Genomic DNA, 26,688 nt, shown 5'->3' on the forward strand with positions numbered 1-26,688 from the left:
GGAGTCTATGATACGTCCCAACTTAACAAATGATAATGTCATGAAATATTCACCCTAAAAATTCATTTAGCAACCCTACGGAAAGGTGCCTTTGACGTTAGGAGCCTCGAATTAACTTCCTTATTTTCGCTATCTCTGTCGATTAATTTACAAAACCAACAGTTCAACCACCTAACACATGTAAAATACAGCTAAAATATAGCTAAAACTACAGCTAAAAATATAGCTAATACATAGCTAATACAGCATAGCTAAACATAGCTAATAATGTAATAATGTATAAGCTAATAATGTATGCTAAACACATAGCTAATAATGTATAGCTTATACAGCTAGAAAAGTTTATTTCGTGATCGCTCGTGATGTATAAAAACTATATAAATATTTATATACATCCGATATAGTTGTATAAAAACTATATAAATATTATTTCCATTATTAACTGACAACCCTGATTTCCCTTTAATATATCGCTTTTGAAAATATATCCAATACATTGTTTACATTTTACTGTCCATTACGTTTATTAAAATCATGTTCCTCTTTATGCTGGTATAATGCCATATCCCCCACAAGGAATTTTTAGTTCTTGGGTCTTTAGGTCTAGCTTTGAACAGATACCGGTGATCTAAGAATAAATTACTCATATTTCAACTTTCTCAAAAGAGAAATAAATACCTGAGTAATACCTGAAACAAACCCTGAACCACCTCACATTCACATAATCAAAGGCGTCATCAAACATTTAAATCTCAAAGGGTATCTGCAAGGAATGCAATTATTGAAATTTAAAATCAAATGACATAGTTTTCCAACTAATTTAGTTGCTGGTTCGTCTGTTTTGAGTGAATGATTTAATTTCTTTTATTTGCCAGTTTTTCGCTAGTATCCGTCGATGGCAGTTCAGATTTTTTTGGATTTAGTGGAATTCGCTTTATGATTGGTAGCTATTTCGTTTTAATTCTTTCAATTTTGGCTTTTATTGAATTTAATTCATCTTTTAATTTTGATTTTTCCATTGGTTTTGTTTGTTTTTTTCACATTGACTTTCCGTATTTGCTTTTGGTTGTTACTTTGTCTTTTTTGGTATTTTTCTCAAATATTTTTTTGTTTGCGCTGAAGAAGAGAGGCGGTTGTCCGATCGTTTTTTCTTCTTTACAAGTATATAACTGTTCTTGGTCAAATACAGACCCGTTCAAAGGGGGAGGGGCAACCAGGTCAGCTGTCCTGGGCGGAAGAGCGGAGCAGGGGTACGGATAGAAAGTTGCCCCCTTTGACCAAATTTTTCACTTTGATTCGGACTGTCTTTGCTTATATTTGAGTGTAGAGGAGGGCGCTATAATTAATGTTTCCTCAGGCGCCACCAACCCTAGGAACAACTCTGGTCATATGCAACAAAAAGGAAAGCCATCCACTTTTGAAAGACTGCTCAGCTGTCATATGGAAGCTGAACATGCTGTGACTCTTATGGAGGCAGAAACAGAAAAGAACACCCTGCCTTATTTGCCTTTAGGAGAATCATTTAGTTCGATGTCACGTTCACACTCAAAAATCACGCTCAAAACAAAAAATCACATTAAAAAGAATTCTTGCACGTATAGCATTGTAGGAACCAAAAAACATCTGCCTCGCTTTTGAAACCATTGTTAGCCCAAATGGAATGTAATTGCTTAGGTTCGTTCACTTAGAAACGTTCTCTGGAAGGTTCTCTGGGGAGAGAGGAAGATAATGCACCAAGAAGAATATTTTTAGTTTTCACTCAGTGAGATTTTTCCTGGTAAGTTTATACCTTGCTGGGGATGTTTTCCCAAGGGATTACGCTTAGAAAGTTTCTTTCTGAACGCGTTTAAAAAAAGGATAAAATTAATCATATTTTCACGCATCAGAAACTTCTGGATGTTTTGGTTAATATCAAGAAATACATAAGCACAAACCAACCTGCAAGATATACATCTGATCAGACACCAAAGAAAATGAGTCAATTCTGCCTTTGGACAAATACGTCTGCATGAGGATGTTCACTTTTCCGTGAACGTTTTCGCTGCCACCTTTCACTGGAACTTGACAATCGCAAGTGATGTGGTTGTCCAATTCATCCATTTCATCATCACGTACCTATTGGGACAAGAGATCATTAAATATGGTTTATTAAACATCCTTTAAATGAAAACCGAAATGGTGCCTCATGTAACTACGGTTTTTGAACGCTTCTCTACGCATTACGTTGATTACGTTAACTTGACTTTTCATATAAACTTTATCCCCACTGAATTGCTTCGTGAACAAAGCACGCTGCAGTACTCTTTTTAGGGGGGAGGTAGGGGGGTAAAAAATTTTTTTTTAATATAATTTGACTAAAAAGTTCCCAGAAATTCTTATAACCTCCCACTTTTAGGTATTTTCCAGTCGTGAGAGTCGACATTCTCTTCCGTAATGTGCAGTCCATAGCAACTACTGGGCATCCTCAATTAGAGTGACCGTTTTGTCAAGAAACCACTAGAGGTTGAAACTCAACCTCTTTGATCTTCTTAGCCGCCCATTACCTGTGATAAAAAAGATAATTAAATATAGAGGAGTAAACCTCCTTTGCAAACAATGAAATGGTGCCTTATGTGGTTATTGAATGCATTTCAAAAGCATTATGTTGACAACGTATAGTTAGCAATCTTTAAATGGTTGTGTCGTTAACGCTTAAATTTTGACGTAACCACGATCCACACTGAATAATTTTGTGATACAGACACGTACGTAGTATTTTTCTTATTAGGGAGACAATAGTAAAAAAATATTTGATAATTTGAATATGTTTCCAGAAATTGTGGGAAATTCAGATACCCCCCCCCCCTCACTGGTACGTTGGTGTCGTGAGCGTCGACATTTTCTTCCGTAGCATGTAGCCCATAGCAACTTCTGGGCATCCTCCATTAGAATGCCCGCCTTTTAAAGGAATATCTAGAGGCTCAATCGCCCCTGGATCTTTAGCTCTCCGCACGGAAATCTCCAGTATATGAAAACAGAACCTAGGTCAAACTACACGGGAACAAGATGTGCACAATGTATTATTTTCGGTTTCTGCCTTTCTTCCTTCCTTTTAGACCAGGGCACTTCACATCGAAGGAGTTGTCGAAGAAATTTCGAAAAGGGTTCATTTGATCGGAAATTGGAAGGGCTTGTGCCCTTTTTAATAGCCGAAAGTGATTGGAAGGCAACTAAAACCCCTTCCAAGCACACCAGTACCCCAAACACGTCCAATTAAAATTTTGAGATATGCATTTTGTTCAACGTAGTTGAAAGATCCGGAAATTGTGTCTTTGAGGTGGGCACTCGGCCTCCCCCCCCCCCCACAACCCTCAGGGCAAGGGTTATAAGTTATGGTCTAGGGGTATATAAGGTTTTTGCAGAAAGCGTTGTCATAGAAACTTCAAAAAGAGATCATTCAATTTGAAATTGAAAGGGTTAGTGCCCTTTTTAATAGTCGGAAGTGACTGGAGAGCAACTAACCCCCCTCTCACGCCCACCATTTCCCCAAACATATCCAATCAAAGTTTTGAGATAGCCATTTTGTTCAACGTAGTTAAAAGTTCTGGAAATTATGTTTCTGTAGATTACAAACCCCCCAAACCCCTCAGGGCAAAGGTTGTAAGTTATGCCCTGGGGGCATATAAGGTTTTATAGATAGCGTTGTCATAGAAACTTCAAAAAGGGCTCATTCAATTGGAAATTGAAAGGACTAGTGCTCTTTTTAATAGTCGAAAGTGATTGGAGTGCAACTAAACCCCCTCACACACCCCACATTTACCAAAACACATGCAATCAAAATTTTAAGATAGCCCTTTTGTTCAACGTAGTTGAAAGTCCTGGATATTAGGTCTTTGAGGATGAAACCCCCTCCCCACAGCCCTCAGGGTCAGGGTTGTAAGTTATGCCCTATAAATAACAGAGTCAAACTCAAAACGAGCAGATATTAATATGAGTAGGGTTCTAAACCCCTATGCTTCCTAAGAGCCAGAATAATTTGTACATTACTGAAAAAATTCTTTTAAATGTTTTCATTTTTCTACCTTTTAGAAATCAAAAATTAATTAAGATTTTAAGGAATAAATATCAGCATATATATATATATATATATATATATATATATATATATATATATATATATATATATATATATATATATATCAAACTGACAATGCAAATTTTTTTCAGTAGATTCATTTGAATTTTTCGGTAGAGTACAAATTATATTCTGGCTTTTAGAAAGCATAGGGTTTTAGAACCGTACTCATATTAATTTCTGCTACTTTTCAGTTCGACTCTTTTATTCATTTTAGTTTACATTTGCTCTGGGTTGCATCTATTCATTGATAGATATTTGTGGTAGTTGCATGCATGTTAGATTATTTGATTCTATTTTTGTTCATTTTTGGTTTAATTGAGTTCTTTACTTTTTTCCGAAAAACTTATTTTGTGTAAAAAGTTATTTTAATTAATTTTAATCAGAGACATATGAAAAATATTGGTTCGTATATAGTAGCTGCACCTGAACTCCTTCTGACAGACCATCTGTTCAGCATATTAAAAATCTTTGTCAACTTCAGCAGATTCTTGAACAAACAAAATATATTATGTTAAACAAACTAACCACCTTAGATTCAGTTATTACGAAACTGTAGGCTTGGATGGGAAGCTACAACAGAGGTGCGAATCATCCACCATAAAGCTTAAAAACAAGAAAACCGCCAGTCCTTAAAGACAAAAGTTAGAGAAGACTGGAGGATAGTTGCGGACGGCGGACGGCGCCACTATCGGACGGCGATAGTGGCGGATATTTTGGATGGAGTGGAGCTAGTGTCTTGATTTTTTTAAAATTCTACTGGACAGGTTGTTATACATATAATAAAAACCTCATAAAATTATACCGCATCCAAACTTACGGCGGGGGGAGGGGAATGGTCACACTCTTGGTACTTGATATATCACATAAACATAAAAAACTGCAAAAAAAAGAAACTGCACCCAAGGCCTATGGAAAGGACTCCCCGTGGATCCATCATTGCTGGGAGTATTATAAGAAGGTTGTGATCATGCTACAAATCCTCTTCAATTCCACATAAGTTAGAGCTAGGCATAGCCTTCAGCATTGACTTCAAGTTGGTTAAGGCGATCAGGTGTAGGATTGTAAATATTTGATTTTAAGGGTTTTTACATTTCGTCAATATTAACAATATTTACGCTTATGCACGATTGCAAATTCAGTAGACAAAATATTCCGATTATTTAAAAAAAAGTAAAATCATCGGAGAGTAAACCACATGGTCCCTACTTCACGTATCTATTATACTTAAATGCCCAAAAAGCTTTCACTTGGATCTCTTTGGGCTCAGCCATCATACAGATTTAAAATCCTTGTATGTTTTTGATCTGAACAAGGTTTAGTTAAGTCGTCCTCGGAGGCAAATGTTTCGGAACGTTCGGATAAATTGCTACCTTGAAATTTTGATCTGGTACCATACGAGGTGTTCCAAGGAGTATTGAAAGGTATCATATTGCCTTTCGACCGGATTTACATTAAAAAATGGCAACTGGCTCTGTCCATTTCAGGATAAATTGACCGTTGCTCTGTCTAATATTCTTTTATATTGGCACAACTTCAAACAATCGAAGGAAGGAGGAGAGGAGAAATCAAACAGTTCGTAGTAATGAACTGTATTGTAAGACCGAACCGGCTCAATAGTAACCGAAACTCTAAAAAACCGAATTTTGATACCAATAGCTGCATCAAAAGAATTGGACTTTTATGCTGATTTGGAATATATAAGTTTCGTCAAGTTTAGTCTTACCCATCAAAATTTACGAGTCTGAGAAAATTTGCCTTATTTCCAAAAAAAGGGGAAAACAAACCCTAAAAGTCATATAATCTTAATGAAAATCACATCATCAAATTCAGCGTATCAGAGAACTTTACTGTAGAAGTTTGAAGCTCCTATCTGCAAGAATGTGGAGTTTTGTGTTTTTTTTGCCAGAAGAAAGATCACGGATGCGTGTCTATTTGTTTGTTTGTTTTTTTTTCTTTTCCCCAGGGGTGATCGTAGCGACCTAGTGGTCCTAGAATGTCGCGAGAGGACTCATTCGAACGGAAACTAAGAGTTCTAGTGCCTTTTTTAATTAAAAAACAAAATTTAATTAAAGTAAAAACTTTTTTAACTAAAAACTGCAGATTTATTGCCAATCTTGATGAATGCCAGCTATCCTAACCACTAGTATGCTTACCATTGCGCCATCAGAGACTTATGAAAAATAAGTTATATATAAGACATGATAATAAATTTGTTAATTATAATAAAGAACGAATATAAAGTTATTATAATCACATTGAAAAGGTTATTATTTACAATATGTTGAAAAGTTACAAAGGGATTGATTTTTTTCGTATTTATAGTAAAGACCGAACTCAAGCCCAAAGAAACTGAACCCTCTGGTTCATTCATATAATCTTTATTATGTTAGCTAGGAGGTAACTAAAACGAGTTTCTTTTTAAAATTTTAGTTAATAAAGGCTTGGGAGGCTAATATCACCCCTCCTTAGTTTTTTTACGCATCTTTGACGGAGGAGAGCTTCTATCAGTTTCGCTATTGTGAAACAATTTTTAATTCTCGTCCTTCTCCATAAGGACAGAAGCAACAGTATATAGGCCAACAATAAAATGGCGGGGTTGAAGAGAACAAAACAAGAACTTTCCTAGGACATTCTAAATTAACAAAATTCAATAATAGTCGGCAATGTATGGGTAATTACTATGTGGGTGTTTTTCTTATTTTCTTATCGTCTAGTGACACTTTTCTCTGGTAATCGAGTTCCATCACAGTGGAGATACAATCCTGATGGTAACAAAATGTTCCAACAGTCTAGAACTTTTACTCATCACCATAGCATAGTTAAGCAACGAAAGTACCTTTAGCTGTTCAAATTCCTGTGCATTTGACATCATTTGTAGGATTTCTGCTTCATTCATAACGGGTTTTATCATACCATTAAACACTTCTACTGTATCATACTTAACGTAGAAATCACTGGCAACACGTCCTAAATCAGTCGAGTTTAAAGTTTGTGTAACTTCGTCAAACCGTATCATTCGAGCGTGATCAAGCCTACGTGCAGCATGGAAAACTAGCTCACGACGGAAATTGCTGAGCATTGGATCATCCTGAAAATAAATGACAAAATAAACCGTAGGCAATTCAAAATAATACAACTATCAAGTTGCATCCATTCAGTCGTTGGGTGGCACAGTGGGTTTGACCTCAGCTTGGTAAAACGGGACCAGGACTGTATGCAGGGGAAGGGTGGGTTTGACCCCCCCCCCTCCCTGAAATGTTTGTCCAACTCGTAAAAACGTAAAAAAATGAATATAAACAAAATTTTGATGCCTTTTAAAAAAAATTATAACACCTCCCCCCAAAAAATCTTATTGTCCCCCGAAAAAATTCCTGGATACGGTCTGTATGGGACCCAGAGTTCGAACTCGGCCATAGCAACGCACAGCAGGGCCAACGCAAGGACCATAGTAGTCAAGAAGCGTTGTTATTCCGATACAATACAACACATCTATTCAACTGATTTGTACAAATATTATATAAACATACCACGCATTAGTTTAAGTATGTAAAATCGTTAATAGTGCACCCTTTGAAGTATGACGTCGTTAATCATCTTGAATACGAAGATGGATTTTTTTTATGTCAAAATTATGGTTTTATTTTAAATATTGTGTTTTGTAATTACAAAAGCAACTAGATGTGGCTATTATATTTAATATGAGTCCTTTGACAGTTCTCCACAATGTTCCACTTCCCGCAAGCAGTAGAGAAGAAGAAGAAAAAAAGAGGACACGTAAGGGCTTCCCTTGCACAAAAAAAATATTTTCTTTCTTTGTTCTTTCTTTATATGTTAAATGTAAAAGCATAATGATAAAATGTTTTTTGGGGGGTTAACAAAAGATACTCTACAAAACGCACCAAACATTTGTTTATATGCATTTTTGTTACTTTTTTACTAGTCGGAATAAAAGGGGAAGGAGGGTTCAAAATCCGGTGCAGAAATGGAAAAATAAAACAAACTTAAAAGGGACCCCCAAAATATTTTTCTATTTCTGCACTGAGAACGGCTGAGTGGATATCTCGGCCGAAATATTTGCACTGCTTCTGCACCCTCACAGCCTGGAACTATCCTCTTTTTTACTTCTTTACGGATATCTTTTTATTATCTTGAAGGAATATTGTGGAGGAGCACTAATGCCAGGGATACAAAGATGAAGGAAAATTAGCAATCATATAGAGAAAAACATATAATAATATCAGATTTCCCAAGGAGACGATTCATAACATTTATTAGAGCTTATAATAGGACTTAGATGTTCTACTAATGTCAATAGACAATATGTTATACATGTGTCGCCGCTTGACGATAGTAACACTAGTATAATCATCACCTAAGACTGCAAATATTGTCATAATCAACATATGATTGTTAAAGATTAAAATGTAACGACAGTAAATATGTAACCAGGATTTTGTTTTCTTCTATGCATCAGTATTACGAGGATAGTTCTGTCTGTTGTAATTGAAAATTCATCGTGTTGTATTTCATTGTATTTTTTATTGCTGTTGTTTTTTATTATTATTCTTAATTTTATATTAATTATTCCTATTACATTATTATGAATTTAAGGATTTGTAATGGATATTATTCGTTTTTATTTACCATATATTCAACCGTTTGGTTATGGCGAACCTGAAATATTGAATGTTTTTATTTGTCGAAATGGAATTGATTGGCTGAAACGGAACTGATAAACGGATTCAGCACGTTTCATCGCTCCTCTGCATTCCCTGTTCCAACTCGCAGAAATAGTTGGAAAATACAAAATATTTAGAAACAGTTTAAATTGGACTAAATAAAGCAATTATTGGTACCGTTTTAAAGTTAAATCGATGGAAAATTGTGCCAAATACATTTTCTATATGCTTCTTTCATCACTATTAGAAACAGTTAAAATTTCAGCTTTTAATAACAAAGTTGTTTTCGTGCCTTGGATGGCTAAGAAAATCTTTCCCTTACACGCAGTTGATCATTAATATCAGTAAAAAAAAAAAAAAAAAAAAAAAAAAAAAAAAAAAATATATAACAAATGTAATTTTCAGTTTTCCCCCATCTCCTATAAAATTTATTTTCTGCTACATATCTGCTTTTACTCTGCCTCAGCGGATTCGTGCAAACCATTCTGAGCTTGATAACGCATTTATTTATCTACTGAACCTGTGATTGCAGAATCGTGCGAACTATCTCATATCTTCTTCTCTTTGTACTGAAGCCGTGAATGCCGAATCGTGCAAAATATATCGTATCTCCTTTTACTTCAACATGTCTTCTTTTACTCTCCCTCAGCGGATTCGCACAAATTGAGCTTTTACTCTGAGCTTGGTAGCGCATTTCTTTCTGCAATGAACCCTTGATTGCAGAAACGTGCGAACTATCTCCTGTCTTCTTCTCTTTGTACTGAACCCCTGAATACCGAATCGTGCGGACTATATCATATCTCCTTTTACGACACCATATCTCCATTTACTCTCCCTCAGCGTTTTCGCGCGAATCGAGCTGTTGTTCTAAGCTTGGCCGTGGATTTCTTGTTGTAATGAACACATGATTGCAGAATCGTGTGAACTCTCTCATATCTTCTTCTCTTTGTACTGAACCCGTGAATACCGAATCGTGCGGACTATATCATATCTGCTTTTACTCTCACTCAGCGGTTTCGCGCAAATTGAGCTTTTACTCTGAGCTTGGTAGCGCATTTCTTTCTGCAATGAAACCTTGATTGCAGAAACGTGCGAACTATCTCCTGTCTTCTTCTCTTTGTACTGAACCCATGAAGACCGAATCGTGCGGACTATATCATATCTCCTTTTACTTCAACATATCTCCTTTTACTCTCCCTCAGCGTTTGCGCGCGAATCGAGCTATTGTTCTAAGATTGGCAGTGGATTTCTTTGTGTAATGAACACAAGATTGCAGAATCGTGTGAACTATCTCATATCTTCTTCTCTTTGTACTGAACCCGTGAATACCGAATCGTGCGGACTATATCATATCTGCTTTTACTCTCACTCAGCGGTTTCGCACAAATTGAGCTTTTACTCTGAGCTTGGTAGCGCATTTCTTTCTGCAATGAACCCTTGACTGCAGAAACGTGCGAACTATCTCCTGTCTTCTTCTCTTTGTACTGAACCCATGAATACCGAATCGTGCGGACTATATCATATCTCCTTTTACTTCAACATATCTCCTTTTACTCTCCCTCAGCGTTTTCGCACGAATCGAGCTTTTGTTCTAAGCTTGGCAGTGGATTTCTTTTTGTAATGAACACATGATTGCAGAATCGTGTGAACTATCTCATATCTTCTTCTCTTTGTACTGAACCCGTGAATACCGAATCGTGCGGACTATATCATATCTGCTTTTACTCTCACTCAGCGGTTTCGCGCAAATTGAGCTTTTACTCTGAGCTTGGTAGCGCATTTCTTTCTGCAATGAACCCTTGATTGCAGAATCGTGCGAACTATCTCCTGTCTTCTTCTCTTTGTACTGAACCCGTGAATACCGAATCGTGCGGACTATATCATATCTCCTTTTACGTCAACATATCTCCTTTTACTCTCCCTCAGCGTTTTCGCGCGAATCGAGCTGTTGTTCTAAGCTTGGCAGTGGATTTCTTTTTGTAATGAACACATGATTGCAGAATCGTGTGAACTATCTCATATCTTCTTCTCTTTGTACTGAACCCGTGAATACCGAATCGTGCGGACTATATCATATCTGCTTTTACTCTCACTCAGCGGTTTCGCACAAATTGAGCTTTTACTCTGAGCTTGGTAGCGCATTTCTTTCTGCAATGAACCCTTGATTGCAGAAACGTGCGAACTATCTCCTGTCTTCTTCTCTTTGTACTGAACCCATGAATACCGAATCGTGCGGACTATATCATATCTCCTTTTACTTCAACATATCTCCTTTTACTCTCCCTCAGCGTTTTCGCGCGAATCGAGCTTTTGTTCTTAGCTTGGCAGTGGATTTCTTTTTGTAATGAACACATGATTGCAGAATCGTGTGAACTATCTCATATCTTCTTCTCTTTGTACTGAACCCGTGAATACCGAATCGTGCGGACTATATCATATCTGCTTTTACTCTCACTCAGCGGTTTCGCGCAAATTGAGCTTTTACTCTGAGCTTGGTAGCGCATTTCTTTTTGCAAAGAAGCCTTGACTGCAGAATCGTGCGAACTATCTCATATCTTCTTCGCTTTGTACTGAACCCGTGAATACCGAATCGTGCGGACAATAGCCTGTATCATATTTCCTTTTACTCTCCCTCAGCGGATTCGCGCAAATTGAGCTTTTACTCTGAGCTTGGTAGCGCATTTCTTTCTCCAATGAACCCTTGATTGCAGAATCGTGCGAACTAACTCGCATCTTCTTTTTGTACTGAAACCGTGAATCCCGAATCGTGCGGACAAAAGCCTGTATCATATTTCCTTTTACTCTCCCTCAGCGGATTCGCACAAATTGAGCTTTTACTCTGAGCTTGGTAGCGCATTTCTTTCTCCAATGAACCCTTGATTGCAGAATCGTGCGAACTATCTCGCATCTTCTTTTTGTACTGAAACCGTGAATCCCGAATCGTGCGGACAAAAGCCTGTATCATATTTCCTTGTACTCTCCCTCAGCGGATTCGCACAAATTGAGCTTTTAATCTGAGCTTGGTAGCGCATTTCTTTCTACAATGAACCCTTGATTGCAGAATCGTGCGAACTATCTCGCATCTTCTTTTTGTACTGAAACCGTGAATCCCGAATCGTGCGGACAAAAGCCTGTATCATATTTCCTTTTACTCTCCCTCAGCGGATTCGCACAAATTGAGCTTTTACTCTGAGCTTGGTAGCGCATTTCTTTCTACAATGAACCCTTGATTGCAGAATCGTGCGAACTATCTCGCATCTTCTTTTTGTACTGAACCCGTGAATACCGAATCTTGTGGACTATATCATATCTCTTTTTACTCGAACATATCTCCTATTACTCTTTGTGCCAACCCTTCTGATATTCTGTCTCTGTTTGATGAGCAAGTTTCTTTTTACTTTGCGCCAACCCCTCTGATATTCTGTCTCTGTTTGGTGAGCAAGTTTCGTATTTGAAGCAAGATTACGCTTCAGTAGCTGATCTGCTTATAATGAAGCTTTTCTCTGTTGGAGCAGCATGATCATGAAGCTCGAAGTTGAAGCAAAAGTGCTATTTGGTATTTGTAGATACCTAAAACTTCCATGTATTTGTACATGAAATACACGGTGTGAGAAGTTTATAGTAGGTATATTGGTAAAATATGAATAATTTTTTAGAGACGTTAGACAAATATGGGGAGGGATTACTACTTTCTAACTTTATCTCCTCTCCCCCAGCTCATTAGTAGTAAATTTTCACTTGAAACATATAGCCTAAGCAAAGAATAAATATTGCCATCCATATTCTATTAACCTAAGAAACTATTTATGTTACGTCGCTGGTTAACATATTGCAGTTTTTAGTTTATAATTGGTTCCTATATTTCAAATATAAATAAACTATTAGATTGATGGAAAAAGGGCAGGTGTAGTAGCAAAAAGTAGAAAAAGGCAGACACAACAAATAACTAAAGGAAGATAATCATAATAAATAGTAGCCGCATAAAAGACTAAATTTATGGGAAATGCTTCGGTCTAAAACTTAAGACATGCGTTATATAAATTCTTTGCGGTGTATGTATAACCCAGTAAGACAGAATATTTTCCCTGTAAGACAGGATTCTCGATTACCCTGATTTGCTGATAAGCTGTTTTGTACATAATCGGGCTATTTCTTCTGGCGGCCATAAGTTTCAAGGTCTTTTTCTGAATTGTTTATGAGTCGCGATAGTATTTGATTAAAAGTAAAAAAAAGGACATAATTAACTAAGGATAACTTCATCAAAAGAAACTAAACCTATTTGTGCGAATCTTTCTTAATTGCCAACTGCAGCAGGATTCTCGTTGGGATTAAAGCCTATTTTAGAAAAATTGTCAGAAGCATCTCTCTCATGTTGCCTATGTTCATTGCTGATGCCACTGGGTGGCTCTGGTGTTTTAAGCTTAATTATGATGTTGGTTTAGTTAAATTTAATGAAAGTAATTCAGGAGAGGAGACTCGATTATGGGAAAGTTTGTATTCTATCTTGCTCTGCTAATTGTTCTCCCCTTCTTCGCCTCTCGTTTCTTCCTGGCTTTTTCTATGACAGACATGTGGAGTGATTTAAACACTAAGCGCATAATATGGTTGTTGGGACCTTTGGCCTCTTTTGTTTCAGAAAAAATGTCCTTTTTATAAATTTAACTTCATTTATGTTAAATATCTAAATCCCGGGAAAGCTTTTATTACGATGTTTGAAGAATCCACTAATTAGCGAGCGTCTGAAAAAGCCAGTTGAGCGATGACTCATACAGCTTAAATTTACAGCTTGAAAAGCTTCAAAGGATGCTGGGAGTCTAATTTGATTCGGCCATTCATCGCCTTTGGTCAGAGGTGCGCGCGCAAGCGCGCGTCTTAAAGTGTATTCGTTAATCGTAAGATTTTTGTCTTTAGTTCCATTTGAGTTCCGTTTTGAGTTCCTTTTTGTAGCGTGTCTTGATTACAGTAAAATTTTTTATACTATATAATCTTTGACTTTTCAGCCTAGGTCGAGTCTAAAGAGATAGTTAGAAATATTACCGGTAACCCTTGGCCTTAAAAGTGGCCCCTGGGACCATTCGATCACGCTAGTAGACATGGAACCGTTGGAGTAAGCGCGGAAATCCCACTAACCTTTGGGCCGACAAGGGGCTCTCCCACTCGAGTAAGTGGCATAGCAACCTTTTTGCGCCATTTTTGCACCAATAAGTGGTGACCCCCGTACCTTACACCTCCAATAATGGTTTAGAAAGAAGCCTCTCGCTTCTTCCTAGCTTTTTCTATGACAGACGTGTGGAATGATTTAAACACTAAGTGCATAATATAGTTTAGAAAGAAGCCTCTCGCCTCTTCTTGGCTTTTTCTATGGCAGACATGTAGAATTATTTAAACACTAAGTGCATAATATGGATTAGAGAGAAGCCTCTCGCCTCTTCCCGGCTTTTTCTATGGCAGACATGTAGAATTATTTAAACACTAAGTGCATAATATGGTTTAGAGAGAAGCCTCTCGCCTCTTCTAGGCTTTTTCTATGGCAGACATGTAGAATTATTTAAACACTAAGTGCATAATATGGTTTAGAGAGAAGCCTCTCGCCTCTTCTCGGCTTTTTCTATGTCAGACATGTAGAATTATTTAAACACTAAGTGCATAATATGGTTTAGAGAGAAGCCTCTCGCCTCTTCCCGGCTTTTTCTATGGCAGACATGTAGAATTATTTAAACACTAAGTGCATAATATGGTTTAGAGAGAAGCCTCTCGCCTCTTCTTGGCTTTTTCTATGGCAGACATGTAGAATTATTTAAACACTAAGTGCATAATATGGTTTAGAGAGAAGCCTCTCGCCTCTTCCCGGCTTTTTCTATGGCAGACATGTAGAATTATTTAAACACTAAGTGCATAATATGGTTTAGAGAGACGCCTCTCGCCTCTTCCCGGCTTTTTCTATGGCAGACATGTAGAATTATTTAAACACTAAGTGCATAATATGGTTTAGAGAGAAGCCTCTCGCCTCTTCTTGGCTTTTTCTATGGCAGAGTTGTAGAATTATTTAAACACTACGTGCATAATATGGTTTAGAGAGAAGCCTCTCGCCTCTTCCCGGCTTTTTCTATGGCAGACATGTAGAATTATTTAAACACTAAGTGCATAATATGGTTTAGAGAGAAGCCTCTCGCCTCTTCTCGGCTTTTTCTATGGCAGACATATAAAATTATTTAAACACATTTTTTTTTTGTGCAAGGGAAGCCCTTACGTGTCCTCTTTTTTTCTTCTTCTTCTCTACTGCTTGCGGAAAGTGGAACATTGTGGAGAACTGTTAAAGGACTCATATTAAATATAATAGCCACATCTAGTTGCTTTTGTAATTACAAAACACAATATTTAAAATAAAACCATAATTTTGACATAATTTATTTTATTTATTTAGAATTTAATGTATTTTTAACCCTCCTCCCCCTTTTATTCCGACTAGTAAAAAAGTAACAGAAATGTATATAAACAGATTTTTGGTGCGTTTTGTAATGTATCTTTTGTTAACCCCCCAAAAAACATTTTATCATTATGCTTTTACATTTAACATATTTTTTGTTATTTTATTTATTTAGAATTTAATGTATTTTTCTATTTTTATTTTTCTATTTCTGCACTCAATTTTTAACCCTCCTCCCTCTTTTATTCCGACTAGTAAAAAAGTAATAAAAATACATATAAACAAATTTTTGGTGCGTTTTGTAGAGTATCTTTTGTTAACCCCCCGAAAAAAACATTTTATAATTATATTTTTACATTTAAAATATTTTTTGTTATTTTATTATTTAGATTTTATTGTATTTTTCTATTTCTATTTTTTTTATTTCTGCACCGGATTTTGAACCCTCCCCCCTTTTATTCCGACTAGTAAAAAAGTAACAAAAATGCATATAAACAAATTTTTGGTGCGTTTTGTAGAGTATCTTTTGTTAACCCCCCAAAAAACATTTTATCATTATGCTTTTATACTTAACATATTTTTTGTTATTTTATTTATTTAGAATTTAATGTATTTTTCTATTTTGATTTTTCTATTTCTGCACTCGATTTTTAACCCTCCTCCCTCTTTTATTCCGACTAGTAAAAAAGTAATAAAAATACATATAAACAAATTTTTGGTGCGTTTTGTAGAGTATCTTTTGTTAACCCCCCAAAAAAACATCTTATCATTATGCTTTTACATTTAACATATTTTTTGTTATTTTATTATTTAGATTTAATTGTATTTTTCTATTTTTATTTTTTATTTCTGCACCGGATTTTGAACCCTCCTCCCCCTTTTATTCCGACTAGTAAAAAAGTAACAAAAATGCATATAAACAAATTTTTGGTGCGTTTTGTAGAGTATCTTTTGTTAACCCCCCAAAAAACATTTTATCATTATGCTTTTATACTTAACATATTTTTTGTTATTTTATTTATTTAGAATTTAATGTATTTTTCTACTTTTATTTTTCTATTTCTGCACTCGATTTTTAACCCTCCTCCCTCTTTTATTCCGACTAGTAAAAAAGTAATAAAAATACATATAAACAAATTTTTGGTGCGTTTTGTAGAGTATCTTTTGTTAACCCCCCGAAAAAAACATTTTATAATTATATTTTTACATTTAACATATTTTTTGTTATTTTATTATTTAGATTTTATTGTATTTTTTTATTTTAATTTTTTTATTTCTGCACCGGATTTTGAACCCTCCTTCCCCTTTTATTCCGACTAGTAAAAAAGTAACAAAAATGCATATAAACAAATGTTTGGTGCGTTTTGTAGAGTATCTTTTGTTAACCCCCCAAAAAACATTTTATCATTATGCTTTTACATTTAACATATTTTTTGTTATTTTATTTATTTAGAATTTAATGTATTTTTCTATTTTTATTTTTCTATTTCTGCACTCGATTTTTAACCCTCCTCCCTCTTTTATTCCGACTAGTAAAAAAGTAATAAAAATACATATAAACAAATTTTTGGTGCGTTTTGTAGAGTATCTTTTGTTAACCCCCCGAAAAAAACATTTTATAATTATATTTTTACATTTAACATATTTTTTGTTATTTTATTATTTAGATTTTATTGTATTTTTCTATTTTTATTTTTTTATTTCTGCACCGGATTTTGAACCCTCCCCCTTTTATTCCGACTAGTAAAAAAGTAACAAAAATGCATATAAACAAATTTTTGGTGCGTTTTGTAGAGTATCTTTTGTTAACCCCCCAAAAAACATTTTATCATTATGCTTTTATACTTAACATATTTTTTGTTATTTTATTTATTTAGAATTTAATGTATTTTTCTATTTTTATTTTTCTATTTCTGCACTCGATTTTTAACCCTCCTCCCCATTTTATTCTGACTATTAAAAAAGTAACAAAAATGCATATAAACAAATTTTTGGTGCGTTTTGTAGAGTATCTTTTGTTAACCCCCCAAAAAACATCTTATCATTATGCTTTTACATTTAACATATTTTTTGTTATTTTATTTATTTAGAATTTATTGTATTTTTATATTTTTACTTTTTTATTTCTGCACCGGATTTTGAACCCTCCCCCTTTTATTCCGACTAGTAAAAAAGTAACAAAAAGGCATATAAACGAATTTTTGATGCGTTTTGTAGAGTATCTTTTGTTAACCCCCCCCCCCCCAAAAAAAAAAAACAATTTATCATTATATTTTTACATTTAACATATTTTTGTTATTTTATTTATTTAGAATTCATTGTATTTTTCTATTTTTATTTTTCTATTTCAGAGAACGGCTGCGCGGAGATCTCGGCTAAAGTATTTACACTGTTTTGGCAATTTCACTGGCTGGAACTATCTTCGTTTTTCTTCTTTACGGATCTTTTTCTCATCTTGTCATGTTTAGCAACTGTGGTCTGGTCTCAGAAACTATTTACAATATTGCTTAACCGTTTTTCTGTCGTATGGTATTGTAGTAAATAATCTTTGAACTATTACCTATCAAACGATGACATATGATGAACACATAGTCCAACGATTAAATATAAAACTATATATATATATATAAATAAAACTATATATATAAATATATATAAAACTATATATAAAACAAGCATTTTATTTAAAAATTTTCAACTGATCTCATAGCGTCTCATATATTTTATACAATTCACTCATATGAAAGATTTATTAGCTTAATGATATTAATTAACTAATTAAGAATGTGTTATCAATTTAAGGATTTTATTATTTAGTTTATTAAATAAGGATTCTATTATTTTATTAATTAAAGATTATTTCGAGTTACCTACTAACTCTGATACTTAAAGATTATATTTTCGTTGTCTTTTTACGGCAAAATTCATCGTGACAGACAGTTGAAACTCAGTGCCTGTTCTGCAACAGATCAACTAGTAACCTAAGCTTTCTCTCTAGAGTTGTGGCTGTTAAACAAGAGTTGTGGCTGAATTAACAGAAAGGTATTTAGCAGCACTGAATAATCTTAGTTTTATTACATTACATCAGGGACGTACGTAGGGGTAAGGGGGCTCGGCACCCAAGCCTCTCCAAAATCCTAAGTTTTCCTGTATTTCTGGGCAGTTCGTTTTCAAATTGTCAAACAAACTATATTTGTTATTATTTTCGACCCCCCCCTCCCCCCGAAAAAAAATGCTGCGTGCATTTTTGCGCAGCATTAACATGGGTCGTTATGGATGTCTGTAAATAAATGTCATAATTAGATTGGGGTTTACTTTAGCTAATTATATATACATAAAACGGCCTCTCCGTATATCTTTCTGTATTTAAACTCACTTCCAATAAACAGGTAAATATACAAGTAGCAACACTGAAATTTTCAAAATTATATTGGAACCATGTGCAAGACAAGGATATCATCTCTTCAACCACATTGGCATGCCATAATATAAAAAGGAAACGATAAAAAATGTTTTTTTGTTTTTTAAGGCCAAACGAAAGAATATTTAGGAAAAATGCCAAAAAATAGAGTAAAGAAAAAATCAAAATCAAAAGATGAATAATAAAAAATAAAATAAAATTAGAAGAATTAAAACCAAATACCTAACAAACAAAAGAGCGAACCAAAGTTTTTTTTTTACCCTATTTTTTGGCATTTTCCTTAAATATTTTTTTGTTCGCGCTGAAGAAGAAAGGCGATTGTCCTTTCACAATGTTGTTTGTTTTTTTGTTTGGCCAGTAAAAAAATCCCATTTTTGATCGAGACAAGAACGAGACTCTTTATATCAAGAAAAGGATAATTCATTTACAGCTAAAAAATCAATCCAAAATAATAGGACATATTCTTACCGCAGCATCTTCGTATTTGATACCATAACCAAGGGGATTCTTTCTCATGCGGACAAATAAATACGTATAGCTCAGCCATTCCACAGCCTCTGATACATTTGAAACTGTTCCAAGTGAAATTTCAGCATTCAAATTATCAGTCATGTTCACAATAAAGTTTGATTCAATTGGGTATTGGTGCGTAATCAGCGAAAGGTAATGCGATAATTTTTCATGACTGGTGAGGATCATCCCATGGCCACTTGTGTCATACTGAGGTCGTCCAGCACGACCAAAGATTTGGAGAACATCCAAAATGCCAAGGTCAACAAAACTTCCTTTCTTGCTGTCATAAATTTCAGTTCCCTAAGAAAGAAAATGTAAGAAAATTTTACCAAAACGAACCCAAAATTAATGATTGATAGCCGTTAACGTTCACGTTCGATCCAGCCGTTCACGGCGAAAAACAATAACCAAAGTGAAATTTCTCCGCAGAAAGTAAAACTCTAGAAAATGGAAATCCGAGAACAAAATAAACAGTGAAAATCTAACTTTTATGCTGATTCTGACGTAATAATTATTAAGCTTATGATTAAGTATAGAAGCTGTAGCATAAAAATTTTCCACAGTTTCGGAAAAAAGGGGGAAACAAACCCGAGGCTATCTTCAACTTCGGGATGATTAAACCATCAAATTTAGCATGACTGATCCCCCCAGAATAATTAAACATTAGTGAATAACCAAAGTGAAATTTCTCCGTAGAACGAAAACTCTAGAAAACGGAATTTTGAGAACAAAATAAACAGTGAAAATCTAACTTTTATGCTGATTCTGACGTAATAATTATTAAGTTTATGATCAAGTAAAGAAGCTGTAGCATAAAAAGTTTCCACAGTTTCGGAAAAAGGGGGAAACAAACCCGAGGCTATGTTCAACTTCGGAATGATTAAACCATCAAATTTAGCATGTCTGAGCCCCCCCAGAATAATTAAAAATTAGTGAATAACCAAAGTGAAATTTCTCCGTAGAAAGTGAAACTCTAGAACACGGAAATTTGAGAACAAAACAAACAGTGAAAATCTAATTGTTATGCTGATTCTGCGTAATAACTATTAAGCTTATGATTAAGTATGGAATCTATATCATAAAAAGTTTCCAGAGTTTCGGAAAAAAGGGGGAAACAAACCCGAGGCTATGTTCAACTCGGGATGATTAAAGCATCAATTTTAGCATGTCTGAGCCCCCCCCCCCCCCCAGAATAATTAAAAATTAGTGAATAACCAAAGTGAAATTTCACCATAGAAAGTAAAACTCTAGAAAACGGAAATTTGAGAACAAAACAAACAGTGAAAATCTAACTTTTATGCTGATTATGCGTAATAATTATTAAGCTTATGATTAAGTATAGAAGCTATACCATAAAAAGTTTCCACAGTTTCGGAAAAAAGGGGGAAACAAACCCGAGGCTATGTTCAACTCGGGATGATTAAAGCATCAATTTTAGCATGTCTGAGCCCCCCCCCCAGAATAATTAAAAATTAGTGAATAACCAAAGTGAAATTTCACCATAGAAAGTAAAACTCTAGAAAACGGAAATTTGAGAACAAAACAAACAGATAAAATCTATCTTTTATGCTGATTATGCGTAATAATTATTAAGCTTATGATTAAGTATAGAAGCTATATCATAAAAAGTTTCCACAGTTACGGAAAAAAGGGGGAAACAAACCCGAGGCTATCTTCACCTTCGGGATGATGAAACCATCAAATTTAGCATGTCTGAGCCCTCAGAATAAAATAGTGTGCATTACTAAGTTTTTAGTGGTAAACAAGTAAAATTTTAGGATAACAAACGGGGGGGGGGGCTGAGGGTGAACAGTTCAGTATAATTTATGTTCATTTCAGGTTTTGACCTTCCTTTTTTTGGTGTATATTTCTTTATTAATTTCTTTAAGGAATAAAGAAATTATTCTTTAACCATGCTCATTACAAATAGAACGTCTTTCTATGCAACCATATTTACACATACATTTACGAAAGCTGATTCAGGAATATTATTCTTGAATCTACAAAATAGTTTTTGGTTGTTTTAACTATGTTTTTATATGTCAATTCAAGCAAATGAAAGTTAGCTGAACCTAATAAACTACTACAAAACAAAAACCAAAGAGAAAATGTTACATCATTTGTCCTGACTGAAATTGAGGGTATATTATCGGCATACACTTATATACAATATATATCTCTCTCCATTTCCCTACTTCTTTCTCTCCCTCTCTCTCCCACAAATACACACACAAAAAAACACACAGAGCCTTTCAATATTATTTTAGTTCATTTTCTTAGTGAGACCTACCAACTGTGGTATTACAGTCATCGACTGGAAAACACAAATGATTTATAAACAAGATCCCCAAGATTAACTAAGCAGGGGTATATTACGTGAATTATACAGCTAAAATTCTTTCGTGGCATGGAAACAGCTTTTAGGGTAGTAGTTTATTACAGGAAGAGTATTTAGTGCCTGAGCTCATACCATTGCATCAACAGAAAAAAAAAAGTTTAAAATAAAAATAAAAAGCATATAAAATTTTTTGTAATTTTGCTCCATGATCCCCTTCAAAGATAACAAACAAATTCTTAATTGAGTCTTGTCATAGAAATTTTATGCAAATATTTATACATACGCTTTCAGTTTAATTGCCTAATTATTTTTCATAAGGAATACGTTTCAAAGAGGGTGAGATACACATTAAAAGAATTCAATAACAGACAAAACATAGGTAAATGTTTTGGTAAACATAGGTAAAGGTAAATATCATGGTAAATATTAATAACAAGAATCAAGTAGCTGAAGGATAAACATACTACGCAATTCCCTATTATATGTGTTTTCCAAATACAAGAATTCTACCGGCGGAATTGCGTCCCTATATAAAAAAGAAAGAGCGAATTAAAACCTCTCCTAGGCCTCTTACCACAAAAACACAAACATTTTTAATGTTGGACAGTGGCATAATTTTTTCAACATCCTGGGGGGGGGGGCAAAGTTGGAGCCGTTTTTCCCAAATTAAGTGAAAATAACAGTTAAAACCGAAAAAATGAGTCATATACTACCAGAAAGGTAGAGATATGTAGTAAAGAAAACTGACCCGTTTCTGTGGATACTTTAATTATACAGGCTTATCTTAGTTTTGACAAGATTTTGAAGAAACTAAATTTCAGCGGGGGGAGGGGCAAACTGGGATCAGGGGGAGGGCAAATCGAGGTCTGGGAGGGGCAGTTGCCCTCCTCCCCCTTCTCCATACAAAATTACGCCCCCTTATGTTGGAGGCTGCAAAATCCCTTTTTATATTAGTTGTTAAGCCTTGGAAATGTTCCAGTCTTAAACTGGCGGGAATTTTCTTGATGAAACGATCTCATTCGCTGGAACCGATACCACAATTTACAAACGCTCTGGAGTCTTTTCACAAGTTATTCTTAGAAATTAAGATTATACTTCAGACAAAACTTTCCGTCGCTATACAACTAGAAGCCCATTTTCACTCAGACCAGAGGTTCAGCTGAAAAAGCACCCAGTTACTGCGAAAATACTGATCAAAGGCAAGCGTTTCTGGTTCTGAGCCGAAGAGTTCTCTCAGAAGGAACCAAAGGGTACAATCTTACCTTCAACAAAAAATAATTTCTTATTAATTTCTCACATAACAGCTAAATGACAAACTAGCACTTGAGATATTATTTCTTAACACATATAAATGTGATCCTGATCAAGACGAAGAACAGTGTCACGAATTGTTCCAGATTTTCCAGAACTGCTAGTCTGATTAGCTTTTTGATTATCGTTTGAATGATTAGTTAGGATAAAGAAACACAAAGATACTAGTTCTTCACAGCCGACATGCCTTGGTTAACACGAAAATAGGCCCCGTGTCTTCATCCATCTTGCATGGAATGATCGTAGATTTTTTAGTAGAATCTAATATACACGAGGTTTTTTTGGGGAAAATTATTCTTTTACTCTATTCATAACATGATTTTTTCAGTGGACAGAACCACCCCCATGATACTTCATGGAGAGTCTGAATGCAAACAGAAAATATTAAAGATGGTCCACAGAATTCATGAGTATAACAAAAAGTTGATCCCTGCAATTAATTTTTTTCTTTCTAGATGAATAGATGCCTAACCATGTATATAAGGTGGATTTCCGCTGGCCTGATATACATTCATATATAATCCGCAATAAATACAGCTTCTGTTTTGCATAGTTTTGCATATAACAGCACAGAAATACTTGTTCGCATTGATTTATTTTTAAGAAAAACCGTAAGCATAAGGTTTGCCGCTTTATGGCAATTTATATATATAAACACTATTTATTACATAAAAATAGGCAGAATATTACGGTATTTCCTTTCAGAAGAAAAACATTTTGGTCTAAGAGGAATCTGAAGCACAAGGCTGAAATTACTTACGAAGCAAACTCACAATTTAGATGGAATGAAAAGAAATAGAGAGAGCGAGAAAGAATCGCATATAATATCAACAAGCTCACAATTTAGATGGAATGAAAAGAAATAAAATGAAAAGAGCGAGAAAGAATCGAATATAATATCAACAATATCACAATTTAGATGGAATGAAAAGAAATAAAATGAAAAGAGAGCGAGAAAGAATCGCATATAATATCAACAAGCTCACAATTTAGATGGAATGAAAATAAATAGAGAGAGCGAGAAAGAATCGCATATAATATCAACAAGCTCACAATTTAGATGGAATGAAAAGAAATAAAATGAAAAGAGCGAGAAAGAATCGCATATAATATCAACAAGTTCACAATTTAGATGTAATGAAAAGAAATAAAATGAAAAGAGAGCGAGAAAGAATCGCATATAATATCAACAAGCTCACAATTTAGATGGAATGAAAAGAAATAGAGAGAGCGAGAAAGAATCGCATATAATATCAACAAACGCACAAATTAGATGGAATGAAAAGAAATAAAATGAAAAGAGAGCGAGAAAGAATCGCATATAATATCAACAAGCTCACAATTTAGATGTAATGAAAAGAAATAGAGAGAGCGAGAAATAATCGCATATAATATCAACAAACTCACAATTTATATGGAATGAAAAGAAATAAAATTAAAAGAGAGCGAGAAAGAATCGCATATAATATCAACAAGCTCACAATTTAGATGGAATGAAAAGAAATAGAGAGAGCGAGAAAGAATCGCATATAATATCAACAAGCCGAGATAGAAATCAACATGCCGGAATAAGATAAGATAAGGGTTTATTCCAAAAACAACACAACGCAAAAAACAAATGACCTTCCATAAGCTAACGCTTGTTCGGAAGTATTTACCCTCTTAAAATTAACACTTATAATAACATAATAAAGAGAAAGAAGAGAAAAAACGAGAAAAAGAGGAAAGAAAGAAAAAAAGAAGAAAAAATGAAAATCCTACACTCACTCGGCTCCTGGTCGCAATAACCAAAAATCAATACTTCACAAACTCCAAAACTTCAAATAAAAATAAATACAAATAATATACAAGTAATAAAAATACAAATAAATAAGTATAAATAAATAAAATACAAATAAATATAAATTCAAATACAAATAAATCTGGATGTTTGGGCCTTAGAATTAAATTTTTTAAGGCATAAATCAATCCGTAATTCTCACAACACTGGTAAAACTTTATCTAGCAAACTGCATAATAAAAGGCAAAATCTTGGGATAGTCGTACCTAAATGCTTATTTTAGAGATAATTTGTGGTTAGAGAACGTAATAGTGAGACAAACTTTTTTTTCGCAGACAGTAAGAAAAGTTTACCTTAATGACTACAGCATGGGCGGGAAGGTTAACTCCCCACGCCAGAGTTGCCGTGCAGACTAACACTCGGATCAGCCCATCTCGAAACAGGTTTTCGACCATGGTTCGGTCACTTCTCAACATTCCAGCATGATGAATCCCAAAACCATCTTGAAAAATTTCACCTAGTTTTTTGTTTCTTGACTTAGAGAGGGTTTTGACAGCACTGCCAAATTTTGGGTCATTGGCTGCACGGAAAGCTTGAAGCTGATTCTTTTGTTTGGCTATCTCTCGTAAAGTCTCGGCAGTTCGAAGAGTGGCATTTCTTGCATGAACAAAAACCATTACCTGTAACAAAATATGAAACCTTCAACAAAACTTTTTAAATACCAAATGTGACTACTTATACCTAAGTTGACAAAATTATAAGCACAACTAAGCGTGTTAGTAGAACAAGCAGATCCTAAGTAAGTTTATACTTAGGTTTTGTGTTTAGGTTTTAGGTAAGCAGCGTAGTTTTTTTTTTTATGTTTTTTTTACACTTTTAAGGAACCTTTTATGTCCACATTAGTCTTTTCAGTTAAACAGAGAGGAAACAAAGCCAAACCAAGGGTCATATTTTTATTATATTTACTGTCGCAAAAATAAAATTTCTTTCTTCGAAATCATCCAGTACCCTCTAGCTATACAAAAATCCCATTATTTTGATTGGGTCCCTTGAAAGAACTATCTCAACATATTTTGATAAGGATTTTCTTCAAAAGATGTATGCAATTACATTAAATAAGTTTAAATTGTGAGCGTCATTCATTCAGTATTTGCTCCATACCGTTAAAAAAATTGCAAACAAATCAAGTCTTGGCATTGAGAGTTAAAATTAATTGGTAATACCAATTATAATACTATTGTAGCATTAATGGCTCAGAAAGAAAAAGGTATTGTAGATAGGCAGGTTTTTTTTATTATTTTGTTAAAATTATTATATTTATTCCTATATATTTATTATATTTGTTCATTATTTCTTAGTGTTTATTATTAAAATATTTACTTACATATTATTATTTTTACAGATATATTTATTTATATTTTTATTATTATTTCTTTATTAATTTCAAATATTATTATTTATTTTATTGTTTTATTAATTTCATTTCTTAAAATTAATTTATATTATCATTTAGTATCTTTATCATTGTTTACATTATTAATAGGCTGTCTTGACGTGCACGAGAAAGGCTAGTAGACCCTGTACGCATGTCTCGTGTTTTATTATAAAATGAGTGTGTGTTTTTTTTGTTTTTTTTAGAACACAAAGAATAAGATAGAAACTGGAGATCTTTCAACTTTACTAGACGAATTGCTATCTGATTATGACTTCAACACCAACTTCAAATCAGACCACAGCCTCTCTGATGATTTAGGGCCTTGCATGAGTCTGGTCACAGCATTGAAGAGATGATGCACTTCAAATCGCGGAAACTGGATTTGATGAGCCACAAAGTGATACAGCGTCACCTAACTTAAACTTTCTCACAAACAGTCAAGCTCAATCCATACTACTGGCCATTCCAGTTGGTCGTAAGTTTGCTAAGAATCCTGCACAACTTATAGTAAAAGCTGTTAGATTTTCAACTGTCGCTTCTGGCTTTCCTATTATCACAAAAACTGCAAACAGAACATGGTCTTTCGATATGCTTTTAACCAAACGGAAGAAACGAATACTGGCAGCCCCAACTATGGAAGCCTTTTTAGAAGAAAGTGGACCGAAAT

At 34.4% G+C, this 26,688-nt stretch overlaps 1 protein-coding gene across 2 annotated transcripts in view; it reads right to left on the reverse strand.

Moving 5' to 3' along the window:
* Nucleotides 1-26,688, reverse strand: part of obe (activating signal cointegrator 1 complex subunit obelus) — a 196,930-nt gene that overhangs the window by 78,938 nt on the left and 91,304 nt on the right. For both annotated transcript variants that reach the window (XM_089098912.1, XM_089098905.1), the window contains exons 11-14: nucleotides 24,940-25,266; nucleotides 19,113-19,457; nucleotides 6,954-7,205; nucleotides 1,939-2,115 (exon numbers count right to left, since the gene is read on the reverse strand). In XM_089098912.1, the coding sequence (XP_088955038.1) occupies nucleotides 1,939-2,115; nucleotides 6,954-7,205; nucleotides 19,113-19,457; nucleotides 24,940-25,266 (1,101 nt within the window). The remainder of the gene's footprint in view (nucleotides 1-1,938; nucleotides 2,116-6,953; nucleotides 7,206-19,112; nucleotides 19,458-24,939; nucleotides 25,267-26,688) is intronic.

This window comes from Artemia sp. Qi Xiang Cuo, chromosome 2, assembly GCF_049724085.1.
Source record: "Artemia sp. Qi Xiang Cuo chromosome 2, ASM4972408v1, whole genome shotgun sequence".
NCBI classification, from domain to species: domain Eukaryota; kingdom Metazoa; phylum Arthropoda; class Branchiopoda; order Anostraca; family Artemiidae; genus Artemia; species Artemia sp. Qi Xiang Cuo.